The 19,420-nt window shown below is 43.1% G+C and overlaps 1 protein-coding gene across 1 annotated transcript; it reads right to left on the reverse strand.

Annotated features, from left to right (window-relative positions):
• Positions 1–5,737: 5,737 nt before the first annotated feature.
• On the reverse strand, positions 5,738–12,299 carry LOC109872866 (cofilin-2-like). The gene is made up of 4 exons (XM_020464260.2): positions 12,155–12,299; positions 7,032–7,342; positions 6,856–6,932; positions 5,738–6,749 (listed from the first exon to the last, which is right to left on the reverse strand). Exons 1-4 carry the CDS (start codon positions 12,155–12,157, stop codon positions 6,637–6,639), a joined length of 504 nt encoding a protein of 167 aa, XP_020319849.1. The 5' UTR covers positions 12,158–12,299; the 3' UTR covers positions 5,738–6,636.
• Positions 12,300–19,420: the final 7,121 nt, after the last annotated feature.

The following is a 19,420-nucleotide window of genomic DNA, read 5'->3' on the forward strand; positions in this document are numbered from 1 at the left end:
CCAAATTTGGGCCCCTAGGGCACCTACTTCCACACCCCCACAGCCGAATTTGTTGAGGTTTTCAACTGACCTGTTCATATGCTATCTGGGCAGACCTCCAGGGGGCCCTCAACTGATGTGATCATATGTTATCTATGGGGCTGCATGTCCTATGTGGTGATAGTGGTTTGTTTACATAGCAGGTTAGGATAACCAAAGTAGCAGGTTAGGATAATTAACATGGCAGGTTAGGATAATTAATGTTGCAGGTTAGGAGAACTAACGTGACAGGATAGCAGAATTAACGTGACAGGTTAGAAGAACTTAACGTGGCGGGTTAGGATAATTCATGTAGGAGGTTAGGAGAATGAGGTTAAGGTTAGGAAAAGGCTTAGGGTTAAGCTTAGCTAAAATGCTACAGTTGTCAACAACTGTTATCCCGATGTGACAACAAGATGAAGCTGTACTCGTAGCCACAACTGTACAAACCATCAATCTTGACAAACCATCAGTATCTTAACACCGATCGGTAATCCGTCCCAGAGGATGGGGGTAGGGGTCGAAATGGGACAGAGCCCAGAGGAAGCCGGGACTAGTGATGGTTCATCATCCTGCTACTACTGTTTGCTTGAGTAAATTAAAATAGAAAGGAGTTCCATGTGATCGTTACTGTGAATTCCTTTTTGGACCTGGGGACTGTGAAGAGAGCCCTGGTGACATTTCTTGTGGGGTATGTATGGGTGTCTGAAGAGACCCCTGGTGGCATGTCTTGTGGGGTATGTATGGGTGTCTGAAGAGACCCCTGGTGGCATGTCTTGTGGGGTATGTATGGGTGTCTGAAGAGACCCCTGGTGGCATGTCTTGCGGGGTATGTATGGGTGTCTGAAGAGACCCCTGGTGGCATGTCTTGTGGGGTATGTATGGGTGTCTGAAGAGACCCCTGGTGGCATGTCTTGTGGGGTATGTATGGGTGTCTGAAGAGACCCCTGGTGGCATGTCTTGCGGGGTATGTATGGGTGTCTGAAGAGACCCCTGGTGGCATGTCTTGCGGGGTATGTATGGGTGTCTGAAGAGACCCCTGGTGGCATGTCTTGTGGGGTATGTATGGGTGTCTGAAGAGACCCCTGGTGGCATGTCTTGCGGGGTATGTATGGGTGTCTGAAGAGACCCCTGGTGGCATGTCTTGTGGGGTATGTATGGGTGTCTGAGCTGAATGTTATTTGATTATGCAGACAATCTGGAATTTTCGTCACAATAATTGTTTTGTAGTTTTGATGTCTTCACTATTATTCTACAATGTAGAAAATAAAGAAAAAACCCTTAAAGGAATAGGTGTGTCCAAACTTTTGACTGGTACTGTAGGTATTCAGACCCTTTGCTATGTGACTCGAAATTGAGCTCAGGTATATCCAGTTTCCATTAATCATCCTTGAGATGTTTCTACAACTTGATTGGAGTCCACCTGTGTGTAAATTCAATTGATTAAACAGGATTTGGTAAGGCACACACCTGTCTATATAAGGTCTCACAGTTGACAGTGTATGTCAGAGCAAAAACCAATTCAAAACCAAGCCGTAAGGTCAAAGGAATTGTCTGTAGAGCTCCGAGACAGGATTGTGCCAAGGCACAGATCTGGGGAAGGGTACCAAATCATTTCTGCAGCATTGAAGATCCCCAAGAACAGTGGCCGCCATCATTCTTAAATGGAAGAAGTTTGGAACCAACAAGACTCTTTCTAGAGATGTCCGCCCGGCCAGACTGAGCAATCAGGGTAGAAGGTCTTTGGTCAGGGAGGTGATCAAGAACCCGATGGTCACTCTAACAGAGCTTCAGAGTTCCTCTGTGGAAATGGGAGAACCTTCCAGAATGACAACCATCTCTGCAGCACTCCACCAATCAGGCCTTTATGGTAGAGTGGCCTGATGGAAGTTACTCCTCAGTAAAACGCACATGACAGCCTGCTTGGAGTTTGCCAAAAGGCACCTAAAGACTCTCAGACCATGAGCAACAAGATTCTCTGGTCTGATGAAACCAAGATTGAACTTTTTGGCCTGAATGCCAAGAGTCACATCTTGGGGAAACATGGCACCATCCCTACGGTGAAGCATGGTGGTGGCAGCATAAGTACAGAGAACCGTGATGAAACCTGCTCCAGAGCACTCAGGACCTCAGACTGGGGCGACAATTCACCTTCAAACAGGACAACAATCCTAAGCACACAACCAAGAAAACGCAGGAATGGCTTTGGGACAAGTCTCTGAATGTCCTTGGGAGGCCCAGTCAGAGGCCAGACATGAACCCAATCGAACATGTCAGGAGAGACCTTAGAATAGCTGTGCAGCGACGCTCCCCATCCAACCTGACAGAGCTTGAGAGGATCTGCAGAGAAGAATGGGAGAAACTCCCCAAATACAGGTATGCCAAGCTTGTAGCGTCATACACAAGACTTGAGGCTGTAATCACTGCCAAAGGTGCTTCAACAAAGTACTGAGTAAAGGGTCTGAATAATTATGTCAATGTGATATTTCCGTTTGTAACTTTAAATATATTTTCAAAACTTTCTACTTTGTCATTATGGGGTATTTTGTGTAGATTGATGAGAGAAATGTAAAATATATATTTTTTTAGAATAAGGCTGTAACATAACAAAATGTGGAAAAAGTCAAGGGGTCTGAATACTTTCCAAATGCACTGTATCTGATGTGAGAGAAGCTTCTATTGAACAACACTCTTTGGGTTCTATTGGATAAATAACTCTCCAACCATGTGATGGCAGGTGATGTAAAGCCATAGCAAGTTATTTTTTTCAGTAACAATTTATGATTAATAACATCAAAGGCTGCACAGAAATCTAACGATACAGCTTCAACTATCATCTTATTATCCATTTACTTTAACCAGTCATCTGATTCAGTGCAGTACACGTTGAGTGCCCTTCTCTATATGCATGCAGAAAGTCAGTAGTTAACTTATTTTCTGAGAAATAGCATTGTATTTGTTCAAACACAATTCTTTACATCAGTGTAATAAGAACAGGCAGCAAACTGATTGGGCAGCTGTTAGATCCAGCAAAGGGTGCTTTACAATTTTTAGGCTGTGGAATTACTTTAGCTTCCTTCCACGCCTGTGGACACACACACTCCTTTAGGCTTTTGTTAAAGATATAGCAAATAAATACAGTCCCCTACCATTCTCAATAGTTTCCCATCAAGGTTGTCTTGTACCTGGTAGCTTGTCATTATTAGGTGGATAACAATTGTTTTTCCACCTCTCCCACACTAACTTGACCAAATTTTTAAAAAACAATCTGGGGCCTAGCCCAAACCAAGAAAAAAAGCCCCAGAACATTATTCCCTCTCCAGCAATCTTTACAGTTGGCACTACACGGGTAGGTGGTGTACTTCTGGCATCCGCCAACCCAGATTTGTCCGTTGGACTGCCAGATGGTGAAGCGTGATTCATCACTCCAGAGAACAGCACTTACAGTTGATTGGGGCAACTCCAGCAGGGCAGAAATGTAACAAACTGACTTGTTGGCGGCGCCACGTTGAAAGTCAGTGAGAGTAGTAAGGCCAATCTAATGCCAACGTTTGTCTATGGAGATTGCATGGCAGTGCACTCAATTTTATACACCTGTCAGCAACAGCCAAATCCACTAATTTCAATAGGTGACCACATACTTTGGTATATCTAGTGTACATTTACATGTATGAGTTTCATGGTTAAGCCTGGACAGCACCTCCCACTGGACATTTTATTTAACTGGAGCTATGCCTTTGGTCTCCCATCCAGGGTTGTTAACATGTCCAGCCCTGCTTAGCTTCAATGTTTTTCACTGACTGACATGTGCTATGTTGCTAACCAGTCAGTATTCAGGTCACCCAGAGAATAGACAGCACTTTTAACATCACACACATGATCAAGCATTGCACACTAACTGCATTATCCAAATACTGAGTGTTAGTACTTGGTGGCCTAAAGCAGTGTCCCAAAAGAAGGGGCATTAGATGAGGCAGATGAACTTGCAACCACAACACTCCAACATTTGACTCGAGATCCTCACTAAGCTTCACAGGAATATGGCTCTGAACATATACAGCAACACCTCCCCCATGTTATATCCTTGTATTGCTGCTGCTGTATCATCAAAGGAATTATCTAAGTGAGTTACAGAGATGGCCAGTATATGAATGTTATCCAATGTTAGCAAGCTACTGATTTCAGTTAAGGCTACATATATTAATATGGGCTAAATATTAGCCCTTTCCTGGATAGCTTACCGGAGATAGATGGAGAAAACAAAAATTAAATTAAGACATTGTTTGGATTGAGTCCGAATACCCATACATGCATCCGAAATAGGCCGTTTGAGTATTCGAAAAAAGAATAGTATGCAACATTTAGAAAAATGTATACTTTAAATGCCCAGATGTCATACTCATTTCAGCTTTGACAACAGCTGATAATTTAGGCTACTTAATTGGGAAAATGCACAAAACTTCTGCAGAAGAGTTCAAATGTTGGCAAAGCAGTTTTTGTTCTTAAAATGATAGATTGCATCGCAGGCTACATCTTTGATAACAATTATTTTTAAAGTGGATTACTGCTTTGTCACTGATAAGTGTTTTCTTAGCCTTCAGAGCTTTTAAATTAAATAGTAAACCATCTTATGATTCCTGAATGTGTCGGCTCCGGGGACTCGGGATGCGGCTGCGTTACTGCGGTCATGTTAATCATGTGCATTGTTTTAGTGTTGTAGGCAAGGCTACTTATTTCATTTATGGACCAAGCCTTTGCAGTCATTCTGATTTCGTTCCCAATGATCAGTGCTTTACTTTGATGTCCAGCGGTTCTGAATTTGCGATGCACCCGCTGTCCACGTGTTTCTGTACAATAGCCTTTCAATTTGAACATTTGGAAAGTGTGTGTGCTAGGCTATTTGATTGAATTTATAATGTTAAAGCACTATGGTATCACTGTGTCGAAATGGAACCTGTTTCAGTCTTCAGTCCTTTTTAAAATTACAATAGATGGGCTATATGGGCCACTGTGTTATAGGTTGAATGTGAAAGTTATCAGCCTCGTTAATGCGATGCATGTCTACTGAATTTGAGAAAACCCCCCGCACTCAACCCCACCTACTCAATTTAGAGCCGCTACTGCGTTGCAGCCATGGCATACTTTTTACTAAACAGTATGCGATGAGTAAATAGTATGCAGTTTATATATGTAGTACGCTAGTATGGTTATTCCGACATGGCCAGTCAATCAGGCAATTTAGTATCAGTTGGTGTAAGTCACATCAGGCTGAAGCTACTGCCCTGGATTCAAGGGCTCACACTTCTGCCAGGCTTTTGGGAGGTCGGGTGGACAACTGTCCCCATGCTCTGGCAGCTTTAATAGCTGGGATAAGTTCTTATGTCGCTTATACCTGGAGACGGACCTGGATGGGCCTCTTACGTGAATGGAGCCGAAGACTACAGCTCTCCGAAAAGACTCAGAACGCCCATCACTAATGGGGATATACTACTTAGCCAAAAATTGCATGCCCTGCACTTTTCCCCCACTGAGCTGTGTGGGCTATAATTATGTGCACTGTTAAATGCAGAAGAATAATAAAAAAATGAACCATGAATAGACTAATCATTTGCTAATATATTGATGCATCCAAATAGACTATCAGTTCAAAAATGTAAAAAATAAAAAACGTACGCAGAAATGGACAGTTAGGCAAAGAAAACATGTTACAGGCAGCAGCTAGTAAATGCATTTTCTTTATTTAGACACAAGGAGACAAAAACAGAACACCCACATATACATCCACACTTTACTTGCTCTCATAGGCTTCTTCCAACTTGAGCCACCCACACTACGACATACCCCTGACTCCAATTGATCCCTGTTCAAGCTGTTCTGAGATTTTATCATGAAAAAAGGAATGCATTTGTTTGTACACAGCACATTTACTGTTTGCTCAAAGGTTTTGGAAATAACTTAATAGAATAAGGTCACATTTTGGAATTTTAATTTGACTGGAAGCATGCTGGAAAATAAAACTAGATTTAGCTAGACATGCTAAAGAATAACTAATTTGGCAACACAGGAATTGCCATCAGATTCATGTGAACAAAGTGCATAAATTAACCCAGTAGGTTAGTCATAGGCTTGCTCATTAGTTTCTTTCATCTGCCTGATCCAGACATCCCTCCATTAAACAAGATACATAACCAGTACTCATCTGTTAAAAAAAGGTCATTCTGTAAAACTCATTTTGTTCATTAGTTGGAAAATGCAAGGGCAAATTCTCTTCCATTAGATATCATTCTTCATGAGTTTGGAAATTGCAAGGCCAATCTCAGAAATGGTGACAAATCTTCATCTATTTTGTCATAATCCTTCATCACAAATTGCCATTTAAGACATGTCTGTGTTCTTCATTGTGACAAGTGGAATGATAACCACAATTTTAAACCATGAAACAGCACGCTTGATTTTTCTCCACACAACAAAATACCCCATCCCAACACCCTCAAATGTGTACTCTAAACCCCCTCACCTAATTTCTTGTCACTCTGGAATAAACAGCCATACCCACGGGATTTAAAAATCTATTTTTTTTTTTTCCCTGTAGGCCTCAGATCATAACCGAGATGGGATTTATACAGGCCCACCTTCAAGGGTGACCACTGACGAGCCTCCAAGCTTCTCTGCTAAGGTTCGCCGATCTTTGATGTCCTCCAAACCGTTAACTTGCCATTCATGCTTGATACCTGTAATTGAGCAAAGTGGTCAAATGTGAAGAATGAAGTACCCTAGACATACCCACACAGCAGTTGGACAGTATTATGATTCTTTCAACCTAAAAACAGTGCTCACCTGTGAATTTCTTTTTAATGGCATCCTTTGAGCTGGCGTAGATCATTTTGCTCTTCAGTGGAGCACCATCTGGGGCCCTGCGATACAGAGAACAGGAGAGATGACCACAAGGTTCTGTATTTCTAGTTGTAATCAAACTGACTTTTTAAACCCAGTGCTTAACAGTTGACACGCACCAGAAGATGAAGACCAGGTCCTCTTTCTTGGTCTCCTTGGTCTCGTAGGTGGCGTCATAGAGGGCGTAGCGACAGTCATCTGCGGGCAGCATCTTGACAAAGTGCAAGTAAGGGTCTGCAATTGTAGTACCCACGTCGCCAGTCAGGATCTCTTTACCCGATTCAAGGACGATGTGTTTCTTGTCCTCACTCAGGCAGAACAGCACCGCCTTCTTCCGCTTCTTTTTCTCGTCCTCGTTCGCCTGGGCCTTACGCACCTTCATCTCGTTGAAGACTGTAATAACTTCATCGGTCACTGTCACCCCAGAGGCCTAAGGAGAAAAAACATCTTTAATGCATAGTGTACCCAAGAGACCCATGCATTTCATAAATCACTATCGGCCATTGCACTGCTAATTTGAGCATCTTACACCTGCACTGTCCATATCAGTTGACTTTACGGTGCCAGAATAGATTTGAGCAACTGTCATCAGTTAGTGCCGTCAGTAAGTATTCACAGCCCTAGACTTATTCCACTTTGATGTATTACAGCCTGAATTCAAAATATGTAAATAATTTCCCCACCCATCTACACACAATAATGGCCAAATGTAAACATTTTTGCTAATGTATTGAAAATTAAATACAGAATTCTCATTTACATAAATATTCACACCCGAGTCAACACATGCTAGAATCACCTTTGGCAGCAATTACAGCTGTGATTCTTAAGGTAAGTCTAAGAGCTTTGAACACCTAGATTGTACAATATTGCACATTTTTTTTCTTCAAGCTCTGTCAAGTTGGTTGATGATCAGTCTTGCCATAGATTTTCAATCCAATTTAAGTCAAAACTAAGCCACTCAGGCACACTCAATGTCTTGGTAAGCAACTCCAGTGTATATTTGGCCTTGTGTTTTAAGTTATTATCCGCTGAAAAGTGTGTTGGAAAGCAGGCAACCAGGATTAATTTAGTATTTTGCCTGTGCTTAGCTCTATCTTTGTAGTGACTAGGTGTATTGATCCACCATCCAAAGTCTATTTAATAAATGCACCATGCTCAAAGGGATATTCAATGTCTGCTTGTTATTTACCAGTAGGTGGCCTTCTTTGCAAGGCATTGGAAAACCTTACATGTCTTGGTGGTTGAATCGGTGTTAAAAATTTACTGGTTGACTAAAATACCTTATAGGTAAGTGTGGTACAGAGATGAGGTAGTCATTCAGAAATCATGTTAAACACTATTATTGAGTCCATGCAACATATTATTGGAGTTAACTTCTTCGGGCTAGGGGGCAGTATTCGGAAGTTAGGATGAATGAGGTGCCCAAAGTAAACTTCCTGTTACTGTAAACTGCCTAGAAGCTAGGATATGCATATAATTGGTAGTATTGGACAGAAAACTCTAAAGTTTCTAAAACTTAAAATAATGTTGGAGTATAACAGAACTGATATGGCAGATATTCCAGAAATTGTGTTTTTTTCCCCTGCTCACCCTTGAATACTATGGCTGTCAATGGGAATAGAAGAGGAATACCTCCCAGATTGCATGTCAGTCTTTAGAAAGAGTTTCAGGCTTGTTTTTTGAAAAATGGGCTAGAATTTATAGTTTTGGTAAGTGGCTCCCATTTTGGCTGTAGTGTTTGTTGCGCGTTCCGGTGAGTGCTCGTACTTCATTATTTATCTCCAGTAATGGTCTCTGGTATTCTCAGTCTTAAATCATATCATTTAGTTACATATTAAGGTACCCGAGGATTGATTAGGAACGTTATTTGATATGTTTGGAAGAAGTTTAATAGTAACTTGCGGATTCATTTGTATGCATTTTGAACGAGGGAAACCGGTGCATTACTGAGTCAAGCGCACCAATGAAAGACTTTTCTGGCATATAAAGGACTTTATCGAACAAAAGGACCATTTGTTATGTAGCTGGGACCCTCGTGATTGCAACCAGATGAAGATCTTCAAAGGTAAGTGACTTATTTTATCACCATTTCTGACTTTTGTGACACCTCTGCTTGGTTGGAAATGCTAGCGGCACATCTAGCTCAATCAGGCAAAGTATTACGCCTGGACTTAGGTTTGCCATAAAAAAAATGATTGAATACTGGTACTTATTTACTCAACATCTCAGCTTTCGTTTTTAATGAAATTGTAAAAACATAATTCCAATGTTTTGACCATGAAGAAAATAAGACTATTCAAAGAACAGGATGCTCACTCTCTAACATTGTGTTTGCATGTCCTCTTTTCTCAACCAAAGAAATAGTTACAGCACATGGTCCATTCTTTCTTATGGTGGTTGTGCTGAAGAACCCCATACCTTTTGAGCGGAGGTAATGTTAAGTTAACGTTTTATTGTCACCTGAAACTATTTATTCTGGCCATACTTTGCAATCTCCCAAAATAAACGCGATGCCAAACGAAAGGCACTGGGGAGTCGACTAAGAAAATAAGATTCCTCGACCGTCAACTGCCATGTCTGGGTGTCAAGTTTTAGGAGTCAATTGCTAGCGGAATCTAAGATTCAATATTTCCGCAATAGTGGCAACTATTTTGCGTAGTTTACTTTGAGAACAAACTCTTGTATCTTCCACAGCAAAGAAAGAGCAAGCTAGCGAGTTTGAGGGAGATGAGAGGGGCACAGACTGTGCATTGGTAATCAAATGAAGTAGCTATAGAAATGCTAAATTTCGCAATTTCTTGGCTTGCAATGTCTTGCGCAAATTTACTAAAGTAGGGACTATAAATGAGTAGGCTGAGCTATTCTACACACAACAGATCGACGACCAAACACACCAGCATTTTCATTGTGAAGAGAAAGAGAAGGCGAGGCAGAGAGTCAGAACCGTGCGCATAGGCTATAGCTCCGTCATCTGAATCTATCAATGACAATGGCTAAGCTAAACGTCATAGTGCCAGTGAATTTAAGTTGAAAATCTCCAAATGTGTCAGTTTAATTACACATAATGTGCAATAAAAAGTATATCCTATAGCTTTTAATGAAACCCTTGCTGGCTGTTTAAGTCTTAGGCCAGGGCTCTCCAACCCTGTTCATCGAGAGCTACCTCCCTGTACGTTTTTTGCTCTAACCCCAGCTGTAACTAACCTGATTTAACTCAACCAGCTAATTATTAAAGCAGATGTACTAGGTTGGAGGAAACATCTACAGGATGGTAGTTCTCCACAAACCGGTATGAGAGCCCTGTCCCAGTATAGACTTTACGTCCGTCCCTTCGCCCCGACCTGGGCGCGAACCAGGGACGCTCTGCACACGTTAGACACCCTCGAAGCATCGATACCCATCGCAGAGCAAGGGGAACCACTACTTCAAGGTCTCAGAGCAAGTGACGTCACCGATTGAAACGCCACTAGCGCTAGCCATTTCACATCGGCTACATAGGCAATTGATCGCAAAGCAGCATCCTTGCTAACCTTTCTGGAAATGGCAAGTGCAAATACGGTTAAATAGCTCAAATCAGCAGGATGTGGGGCATTGTTATTAGGCAGGACGTCTACCATAGATGGACCTCTACAATAATGATTATGATCACACTTCAATGTAAATATTATGGGGAGACCTATACATTTTGCAGCCAATCGTGAGTTACCAGTGAAGCCTATTGTCGTCTAGATATGACGATGAAATATCTTCACGTCTACAATAAATCTACAGGCTTCCGTCATAAGACAATTACATTTGAAAAAATAATCGGAGCAGTTTGGAAAAACTAATAATGTGAGAATCGTCCTCTGGAATAACGCACAAGCTTTGATAATCATTACAAAACCAAAGTGTAGTAATACCAGTCTGAATATGGCAGAGAAAAGGCTTATCAGCGTAGAGTGCATCATCCTATGGGATCCGTCAAGGCCGCACACAGAAAACATCACTGAAATATTGCAGTTCCTACACATGACCTTCTAGATTCAAACCAAAGATGCATTTTATAGGCAAAATGGCAGCATCATGTTCATGTCAGTCCTCTAGAACACAAATGTAGTCTTCCTAGAAGGACTGTGCAATAATGAGGTGTGTGTGAGCACATCCGTTTGTGTTTTTGGGAGTAGAGCTAGAGTGGTTGGAGTCAACTCAAATCCTGGAGTCGTGCACAACTAGAATCGGAGCGGGTCGAGAGAGTTTCAATTTCATTGGTGTCCTCAAACTATCATAGTCCAAACACACCAAGAGAGTCGTGAAGTCCAGGTCCATAAGGCCCCCTAACAGCTTCTACCACCAAGCCACAAAACTGCTTAACAATTAATCAAACAGCCACCCGGACTATTTTCATTCAGATCCCCCCCCCCCTAAAGATGTACGACGTAATGAAATAAGTCACGATGTATACGAGGCACAGTGTGAACGAGGCTTTAGAAACACTGGCGCGCAAGTCAAGTAAGAGGGAAATTGTGGCTGTGTTCCATGGCTTCCTAGTTTGTGCGGCTAACCAACCCTCAATGATCACTGACATGTTTTAAGACGTGAACACACGCAGTGAGTAATAGACGCCACCGAACAAAGTCCATGGACGTATTTCATCATCTTCTAAGAACATTGGCAGGTTGTTAGCTACTTATGTTACACTTCCTTGTAATTGCAGTAAGGGTGGGGTCAGCTGGAACAGGCGGTAGTCACCGGTACTTGTAAGGCTAACGCTTCAACAGCTATCTGGCACGGCGTAGGTCTAAACATTGCAGTTAAATTACAAGGCAATACAGTAACGTTGTTTACCCTATCAATGCCAATGGTGGATAGCGTAACGTTAGTTTGCTAACATTTTTTGCCGTCTGTTTAACAAGAGGCCTAACAGTTAACAAGGTAGCGACGCGTTAACTACTACCAAGGACGCCAACATGCACTAGTTCATGCCAGCGTTAGTCATGGATACGATGATATGCCGAGGGGCTAGGTTAACTAGTTAACTCTAACAACGAATGACAATGTAATTGAAGTTAACGTTACAAGCCAGTTCTAAAAATGTGTGCTACTAGTTAGCCAATAGTCATCGATTGTGACACTATGGTGCGAAATAAAATCACAATTTCAATGTTCAACGGGCCAAGTAAGTACCCGTCCCCAACACAGCTACTGTGCATATTTAGGATAACTAAATTACAGCCATTTGAAACAAACGTAACGTTACCATGGTTGGGTCTTTTGTCTATCCGCGTCTGAAAAGTAGTTCCTCTTGAGCTCGCAGTCTCGCACACCACCAGAGAAGCAGACGGTGACTGACAGGCATAGTTTTCACGGAATTACGTTTATACAGTGGCCACGCCCCCACTACGGTGGTACGGATGTGACAACAAATCCTCAGAATCTGCTATTGGCGCGGAAGAGGGAATATTACTTTAGTGGTGATGAGAGGGAATATTACTTTAGTGGTGATGGGGAAACTCAATTGAAATCATTTTATAGCTGCGGTGTATACCTTTTTGGGCGACCCGACCAAATGTACATAGAGTTGTGAGTTATAGATCTGTCATTCTCACTGAACGCAAGTCTAAGAAGCGGTAGATAGGTTTTTGGGCACTATTTCTATGCTTCCCTTTCTTAAGGTGCATTTTTGCATATTTTATTTTCAGTTTTGTACACCAGCTTCAAACAGCTGAAATATTTGTGGTTTTGGATTGATTCTCTGGACTTTACGTGCTTGTTTTGTCACATCAGCTGAAATTAGGCAAACTAGCAACCAGGAACTGGCGGAACGATTTCACCGGTATATATATATACATACATACATACACACAGTGAGGCTTTTTTTTTTTTTTTTGCAGAGAAATAAGAAGAAACCCCCACACTGCTCTTGATAGTATCACTGCTCTTTTAATACACTTTACGTATTGGCCTCAATGCCTTAGTCAGAGCTTTCACAAAATACAATTGAATCAATTTTAGAATAAGGCTATAATGTAAGAAATGTGGAAAAAGTCAAGGGGTCTGAATACTTTCTGGAGGCACTGTATAATCAAGTGGGATGAAACAAATTGGCCACGTATCTACCGCTAGCGACATGTGATACAGCTGCCCGGTGAAGCGTATACTGCCCAGTGGGAATTACAACACCGTTGCACCTGTCATCCACACCGGCTTGATATTACATTAGCTAATTAGCATGTAACGGCGACATCCAGATGGTGAACAATACTACGTTATTTCTCCCTTTCCCATCGAAATAAACATCACTTTCTTTTACAAGTTTTAATTGGCGCCATGCTGTTGTTGTTGCCAGCATAAACGAGGATCACCAGGACGACTGACTGAACTAACTCCATTCGTCTCCACTCGACTCTCAACTGTGTGACATACGTCATCAATTTGGGCACCAGGCGTGTCCGTATAGCCTCTCTCCATTGGCACCCATTCAAATTAGCCCCAAGCTGGCGTTGTTAAGTCAAATCAAACTTTATTTGCTTCATGCGCCGAATACAACAAGTGTTGGCTTTACCGTGAAATGCTTACTCACAAGCCCTTAACCAACAGTGCAATTCAAGAAGAAAATATTTACCAAGTAGGCTAAAATAAAAAGTAACACAATGTATTATTATGGGTTATCAATGTAAATTGTCCAGTGGTGATTTTTATGAATTGTTCAGCAGTCTAATGGCTTGGGAGTAGAAGCTGTTGAGGAGCCTTTTGGTCCTAAACTTGACGCTCCGGTACCGCTTGTCATGCGGTAGCAGAGAACACAGTCTATAACTTGGGTGACTGGAGTCTCTGACAATTTTATGGGCTTTCCTCTGACACCGCCTATTATATAGGTCCTAGATGGCAGGAAGCTTGGCTCCAGAGATATACTGGGCCATTTGCACTACCCTCTGTAGCACCTTACGGTTAGATGCCGAGTAGTTTCCATACCAGGCGGTGATGCACCTGACCTCGATCGTGCAGCTGTAGAATTGTTTGAGGATCTGGGGACCCATGCCAAATATTTTCAGTCTCCTGAGGGGGAAAAGGTTTTGTCGTGCACTCTTCATGACTGTCTTGGTATGTTTGGACCATGATAGTTTGTTGGTGATGTGGACACCAAGGAACTTGAAACTCTCGACCCACTCCACTACAGCCCCGTTGATGTTAATGGGGGGGGCCCGTTCGGCCCGCCTTTTCCTGTAGTCCACGATCAGCTCCTTTGTCTTGCTCATATTGAGGGAGAGGTTGTTGTCCTGGCACCACACTGCCAGTTCTCTGACCTCCTCCCTATAGGCCATCTCATCGCTGTTGGTGATCAGGCCTACCGCTGTTGTGTTGTCAGCAAACTTAATGTTGTGTTGGAGTCGTGTTTGGCCACGCAGTCGTGGGTGAACAGGGAATACAGGAGGGGACTAAGTACACACCCCGGTGAGGCCCCAGTGTTAAGGATCAGTGTGGCAGACGTGTTGTTGCCTACTCTTACCACCTGGGGGCGGCCCATCAGGAAGTCCAGGATCCATTTGCAGAGGGAGGTGTTTAGTCCCAGGGTCCATAGCTTAGTGATGAGCTTCGTGGGCACTATGGTGTTGAACGCTGAGCTGTAGTCAATGAACAGCATTGTCACATAGGTGTTCCTTTTGTCCAGGTGAGAAAGGGCAGTGTGGAGTGCGGTTGAGATTGCGTCATCTGGGGATCTGTTGGGGCGGTATGCGAATCGGAGTGGGTCTAGGGTGTCCAGGAGAATGCTGTTGATGTGAGACATGACCAGCCTTTCAAAGCACTTCATGGCTACTGACGTGTCACGGAGCGGTAATCATTTAGGCAGGTTACCTTCACTTCCTTGGGCACAGGGACTATGGTGGTCTGCTTGAAGCATGTAGGTATTGCAGACTCGGTCAGGGGGAGGTTGAAAATGTCAGTGAAGACACATGCTGGTAAGTCTTGTTCATTTTATTAAATTAAAACACCAAGACTGTTTGCTCATTAGTTGGGAATGTTGTTTGAAATATCAGATACAGCATACTTATATGCTATATCGTTGATATCGTTATCAACCTACTGCATACCATTTTGAAATATACATGTTTGTGTGCAGGGTATGCTATTAGCATGTTAATTAATTGTTGATTTACTAGTGGCACACATGTCACAAAATGTTTCCCATCCATTCTCATTGTGTTAAAAAAGAATTAGGTTCCCTAAAAGTTCACTTGTATACACTAAACAAGTATTTGTCCAATCTAGTAGCTGGCGTACTATGGGCATGTTATGCTTTGCAATGTTGATGACAATGAATTATTGATCTACTAGTGCCACATGTCACAACACATCTTTAAACTGGCGTAATCTGGGCATTTTATGGTATGCAATAGTCATCACACTGGATTAATTATCTACTAGTTGCACACATCTCAAAAAAAGCCCACCAGACATTTTTACTGGGATTTCTTTTGACATGGGATCATCAATGTTCACTGTAATATAACTACTTAAAAAAATGATAAAGATAAAGAATGTGTTGATAGACCAAGAAAATGTTTAACACTTTTTTAAATGATTTATCTCTCATTAATGAAATACAAAGAAAAACCTATCAAGGTCACTTAGATCTTGCTGTGAAGCTGTGTGTGTGTGTGTGTGTGTCTGTGTTTGTATGTCACGAATGTGAACACATCTTGCTTTCACAGTTTTACATTTGCTAAACGGCACCGCCGGTAGGTTACCGCAGCCTCACTCTACCCGTGGTACCCAAGTCATTTTTGCAACTTTTTTTGCAGCTGGATCCTGGACTTCCTGACAAGCAGACCACAGGCTGGTAGGATTGGCAACAACACGTCCTCCACGCTGACTCTTAACACGGGAGCATGTCCACAGTCCTCTACTCCCTGTTCACCCACGACTGTGTGGCTTTGCATGACACCAACTCCCCATCATCAAGTTCGCTTACGACACCACGGTTGTAGGCCTGATAGCCAACAATGATGCGACAGCCTATAGGTAGGAAGTAAGTGAAGTGGCATTGTGGTGTCATGACAACAACCTCTTCTTCAACGTCAGCAAAACAAAGGAGTTGATTGTTGACTTCAGGAAGCAGAGGAGGGAACAGGCCCTGATCCACATCAACAGGACTGCAGTAGAGAGAGTCACAAGTTTGATGTTCCTCTGCGTCCACAATCACTGAGGACTTGTCATGGACAAACAACGCCATCTCTCTTGTCAAGAGGGCGCAACGGTGTCTTTACTTCCTAAGGCGGCTGAAGAAATTCGGTATGTAGCCCGTGGGAACTCTCTAGTATACTTCCGCTGCACCATCGAGAGCGTCCTGACCGGTTGCGTCACAGCCTGGTACGGGAATTGGTCTATCCACGACCGCAAGGCCCTCCAGCGGGTGGTGAACATGGCCCTGTACATCACTGGGACCGTGCTCCCAGCCATCCTGGACATCTACTCAAAACGGTGCCTAACGAAGGCACGCAGCATCATCAAGGACCCCACACACCCCAGCCACAAGCTGTTCTCTCCCTTATCGTCGGGCAGATGGCATGAGGTCTGCTACCAACAGGCACTATCTACATGCCATCAGACTGTTTAACGCTTGAACTGGACGATCCACCTGCTCTGATTTTCCGCACCTTAGCACACGTGCACTCACTCACACAGAGACACAAACACACACGCACATATACACTGAACAAAATTGTAAATGCAACATGTAAAGTGTTGGTCCCATGTTTCATGAGCTGAAATTAATGATCCCCAACATGTTCCATACTCACAAAAGCTTATTTCTCTCAAATATTGTGCACAAATTTGTTTTCATCCCTGTTAGAGAGAATTTCTCATACGCTAAGATAATCCATCCACCTGACAGGAGTGAATATCAAGAAGTTGATTAAACAGCATGATCATTACACAGCTGCACCTTGTACTGGGGGCAATAAAAGGCCACTCTAAAATGTGCAGTTTTGTCACACAATACAATGCCACAGATGTCTCAAGTTTGAGGGAGTGTGCAGTTGCCATGCTGACTGCAGGAATGACCACCAGAGCTGTTGCCAGATATTTTAATGTTAATGTCTCTACCCGCCTCCAATGACATTTTAGAGAATTTAGCGGTATGTCCAACCGGTCTCACAACAGCAGACCACGTGTAACTACGCCAACCCAGGACCTCCACATCCGGTTTCTTCACCTGTGGAACCGTCTGAGACCTGCCATCCGGACAGCTGATGAAACTGTGGGTTTGCACAATGGAAGAATTTCTGCACAAACTGTCAGAAACCATCTCAGGGAAGCTCATCTGTGTGCTCATTGTCCTCACCAGGGTCTTGACCTGACTGCAATGTGCCCGGTACAATTGAAACCGGGATTCATCCATGAAGAACGCTCTTCATCTAAGGTGAGCATTTGCCCACTGAAGTCGGTTCCGACGCTGAACGATAGTCAGATCGAGAGTCTGGCGAGGACGACGAGCACGCAGATGAGCTTTGGGATAAAATACAAAAACACTGTGCAAACGCTTATCAAAAAAGCAAAGACAAACTACTACAAAACTGAAATCCAGGACCTAAAGAAGAAAAACGCTATGGAATGATGGGACTTCATTAACAAAGGACTGGAGACAAAAGAAAACATCAGGAGGGAGAATAAGGGTGGAGGGAATTGAAGACAACGATGTGGCTGATGTTTTTAATGTATTTTTTGCTGAAGCATGGACAAGCACCACACCTCTTGCCATCTTCCCCCTGCCCATGCCTACAAGGCAGGTTGAGCTGTGCAGTATTGGCCTGATAAAGCAAGCTCTGACGAGACTGAGCCCATGTACAGCATGTGGGCCTGATGGCATTCCAGCCTGGCTACTAAAAGAGCAGAAGATCTAGCCCCTGTCATCACACACATAGTCAACACCTACTGGCAGGGGACGTTCCAGCTGCCTGGAAGATTGCCAATGTGTGTCCCATACCTGAAGTGTCAAACCCACGTACAACGAGTGACTGGAGGCCCATCTCTCTAACGTCATGCCTTGGAAAAATCCTGTAGAACTTCATCAACAAAAATTTCATGCCAACAGTTTTATCTGAGTGCACAAATCAGCATGCCTACATCCCAAAGTCCAGCACTACTACCGCCCTTGTGAAAGCCACACACTCCTGGCTGACAGCCACAGACTCCAAAAAAACAACAATGGTGAGGGTGTTACTTGCTGGTATGTCCAAAGCCTTTGATCGAGTAGATCACACAAAGCTCCTGCAACATCTGTCTGACAATGAACTGTGTCCAAGGTTACTGGCTCCACAACTACACCACAGGAAGAAGGCAGAGGGTGATGACAAATGGTACTTTTAGCCCTCGGTCAGAGGTCACCTCTGGTGTGCTACAAGTGGGCATGGTCTCACCATATCTGTTTCTCCTTCACATGTTCACCCAAAAAGTTGTCTTCAGTGACGCTCTGGACACTGGGTATGCAGATGATGTTGGGCTGTCCTGAGCCATACCATTAACCATCATCAAAGAGGACATTTATATGGGCTTGGAGGTAGAGCAGCTGGAAGAGTGGGCCACATCCAACAACATGCTCCTTAATGGGAAAAAGTATGTGGAAATTCTGATATGTTTTCCTAGAGCCCATCCACAACCTGCACCACTAATCCTAGGAGGACAGGAAGTACCCGTGGTAACAACAACTAAGTATCTTGGTTTTCATCTTGAATATAACCTCAGTGGTGTAACACATGTGGGGCAGTCCGTGAGGAAGGCCTCAAAAGACCTGCACTTTTTGACTGTTCTTGACAGAAATCGCCCACCCACTGAAGATCTGGTTACAGTCTACACTACACTGGTTAGGCCTTGTCTGGAATACAGTGGAGTCCTGTTAGTTGGATGCAGTAAAAAGCAGCAGGCCCAACTAGACAGGGTGCAGAGGAGGGCCTAGAGGATCATCTCCAGAGGTGGAGCATGTCCTTCTGCAGTCACTGCAGAAGGACATGCACACTCTTGACCATCCACTGAATGACCTGCTCCCTCCAAAAAGAGGTAACTGCACCACCAGGCTCCTGAGAAATAGCTATGAACTGTCCTGTATAACGCCCGTACTAACCGCCTGCGAAACGCCACTCTACCCAATGCTCTCAGACTATATAATAACTCTAGCTCTTTAATGGTTCTCCCAAAAATTATATATTTTTAAATCACATTTTAATATTTACATTTTTTTCCATCATGAAAAATGTCCTGTAATGTTTACAATAGTTCAATATTCTATTTATGTCACATGTTATGTGTTATGCATTTTAAATGAGGGTTTTGCAACTATTAGTAATTAGTCAATTCTGCATTTCTTTAGTTTCATCTATGAGCAAGAATAAATAAACTCATACTCATATAGGAGAAGGGTTAAATTAGCATTATTGTTGGACTTTTGTTGCATTTAGGGGAGCTAACATCTCATTCAGGTGAGCTGAGCCCCCCCTGGCTCCCCCGTAATTCGTATCTTGGGTAG

The sequence above is a fragment of the Oncorhynchus kisutch genome, linkage group LG28 (genome assembly GCF_002021735.2).
Source record: "Oncorhynchus kisutch isolate 150728-3 linkage group LG28, Okis_V2, whole genome shotgun sequence".
In the NCBI taxonomy this organism is placed as follows: Eukaryota; Metazoa; Chordata; class Actinopteri; order Salmoniformes; family Salmonidae; genus Oncorhynchus; species Oncorhynchus kisutch.

Coding starts and splice junctions, on each gene's coding strand:
- LOC109872866 (XM_020464260.2), bottom strand. Junction 6,933..7,031: donor GACCTGGTCTTCATCTTCTG/GTGCGTGTCAAC, acceptor TCTGTATCGCAG/GGCCCCAGATGGTGCTCCAC. Junction 6,750..6,855: donor CATTAAAAAGAAATTCACAG/GTGAGCACTGTT, acceptor GCTCAATTACAG/GTATCAAGCATGAATGGCAA.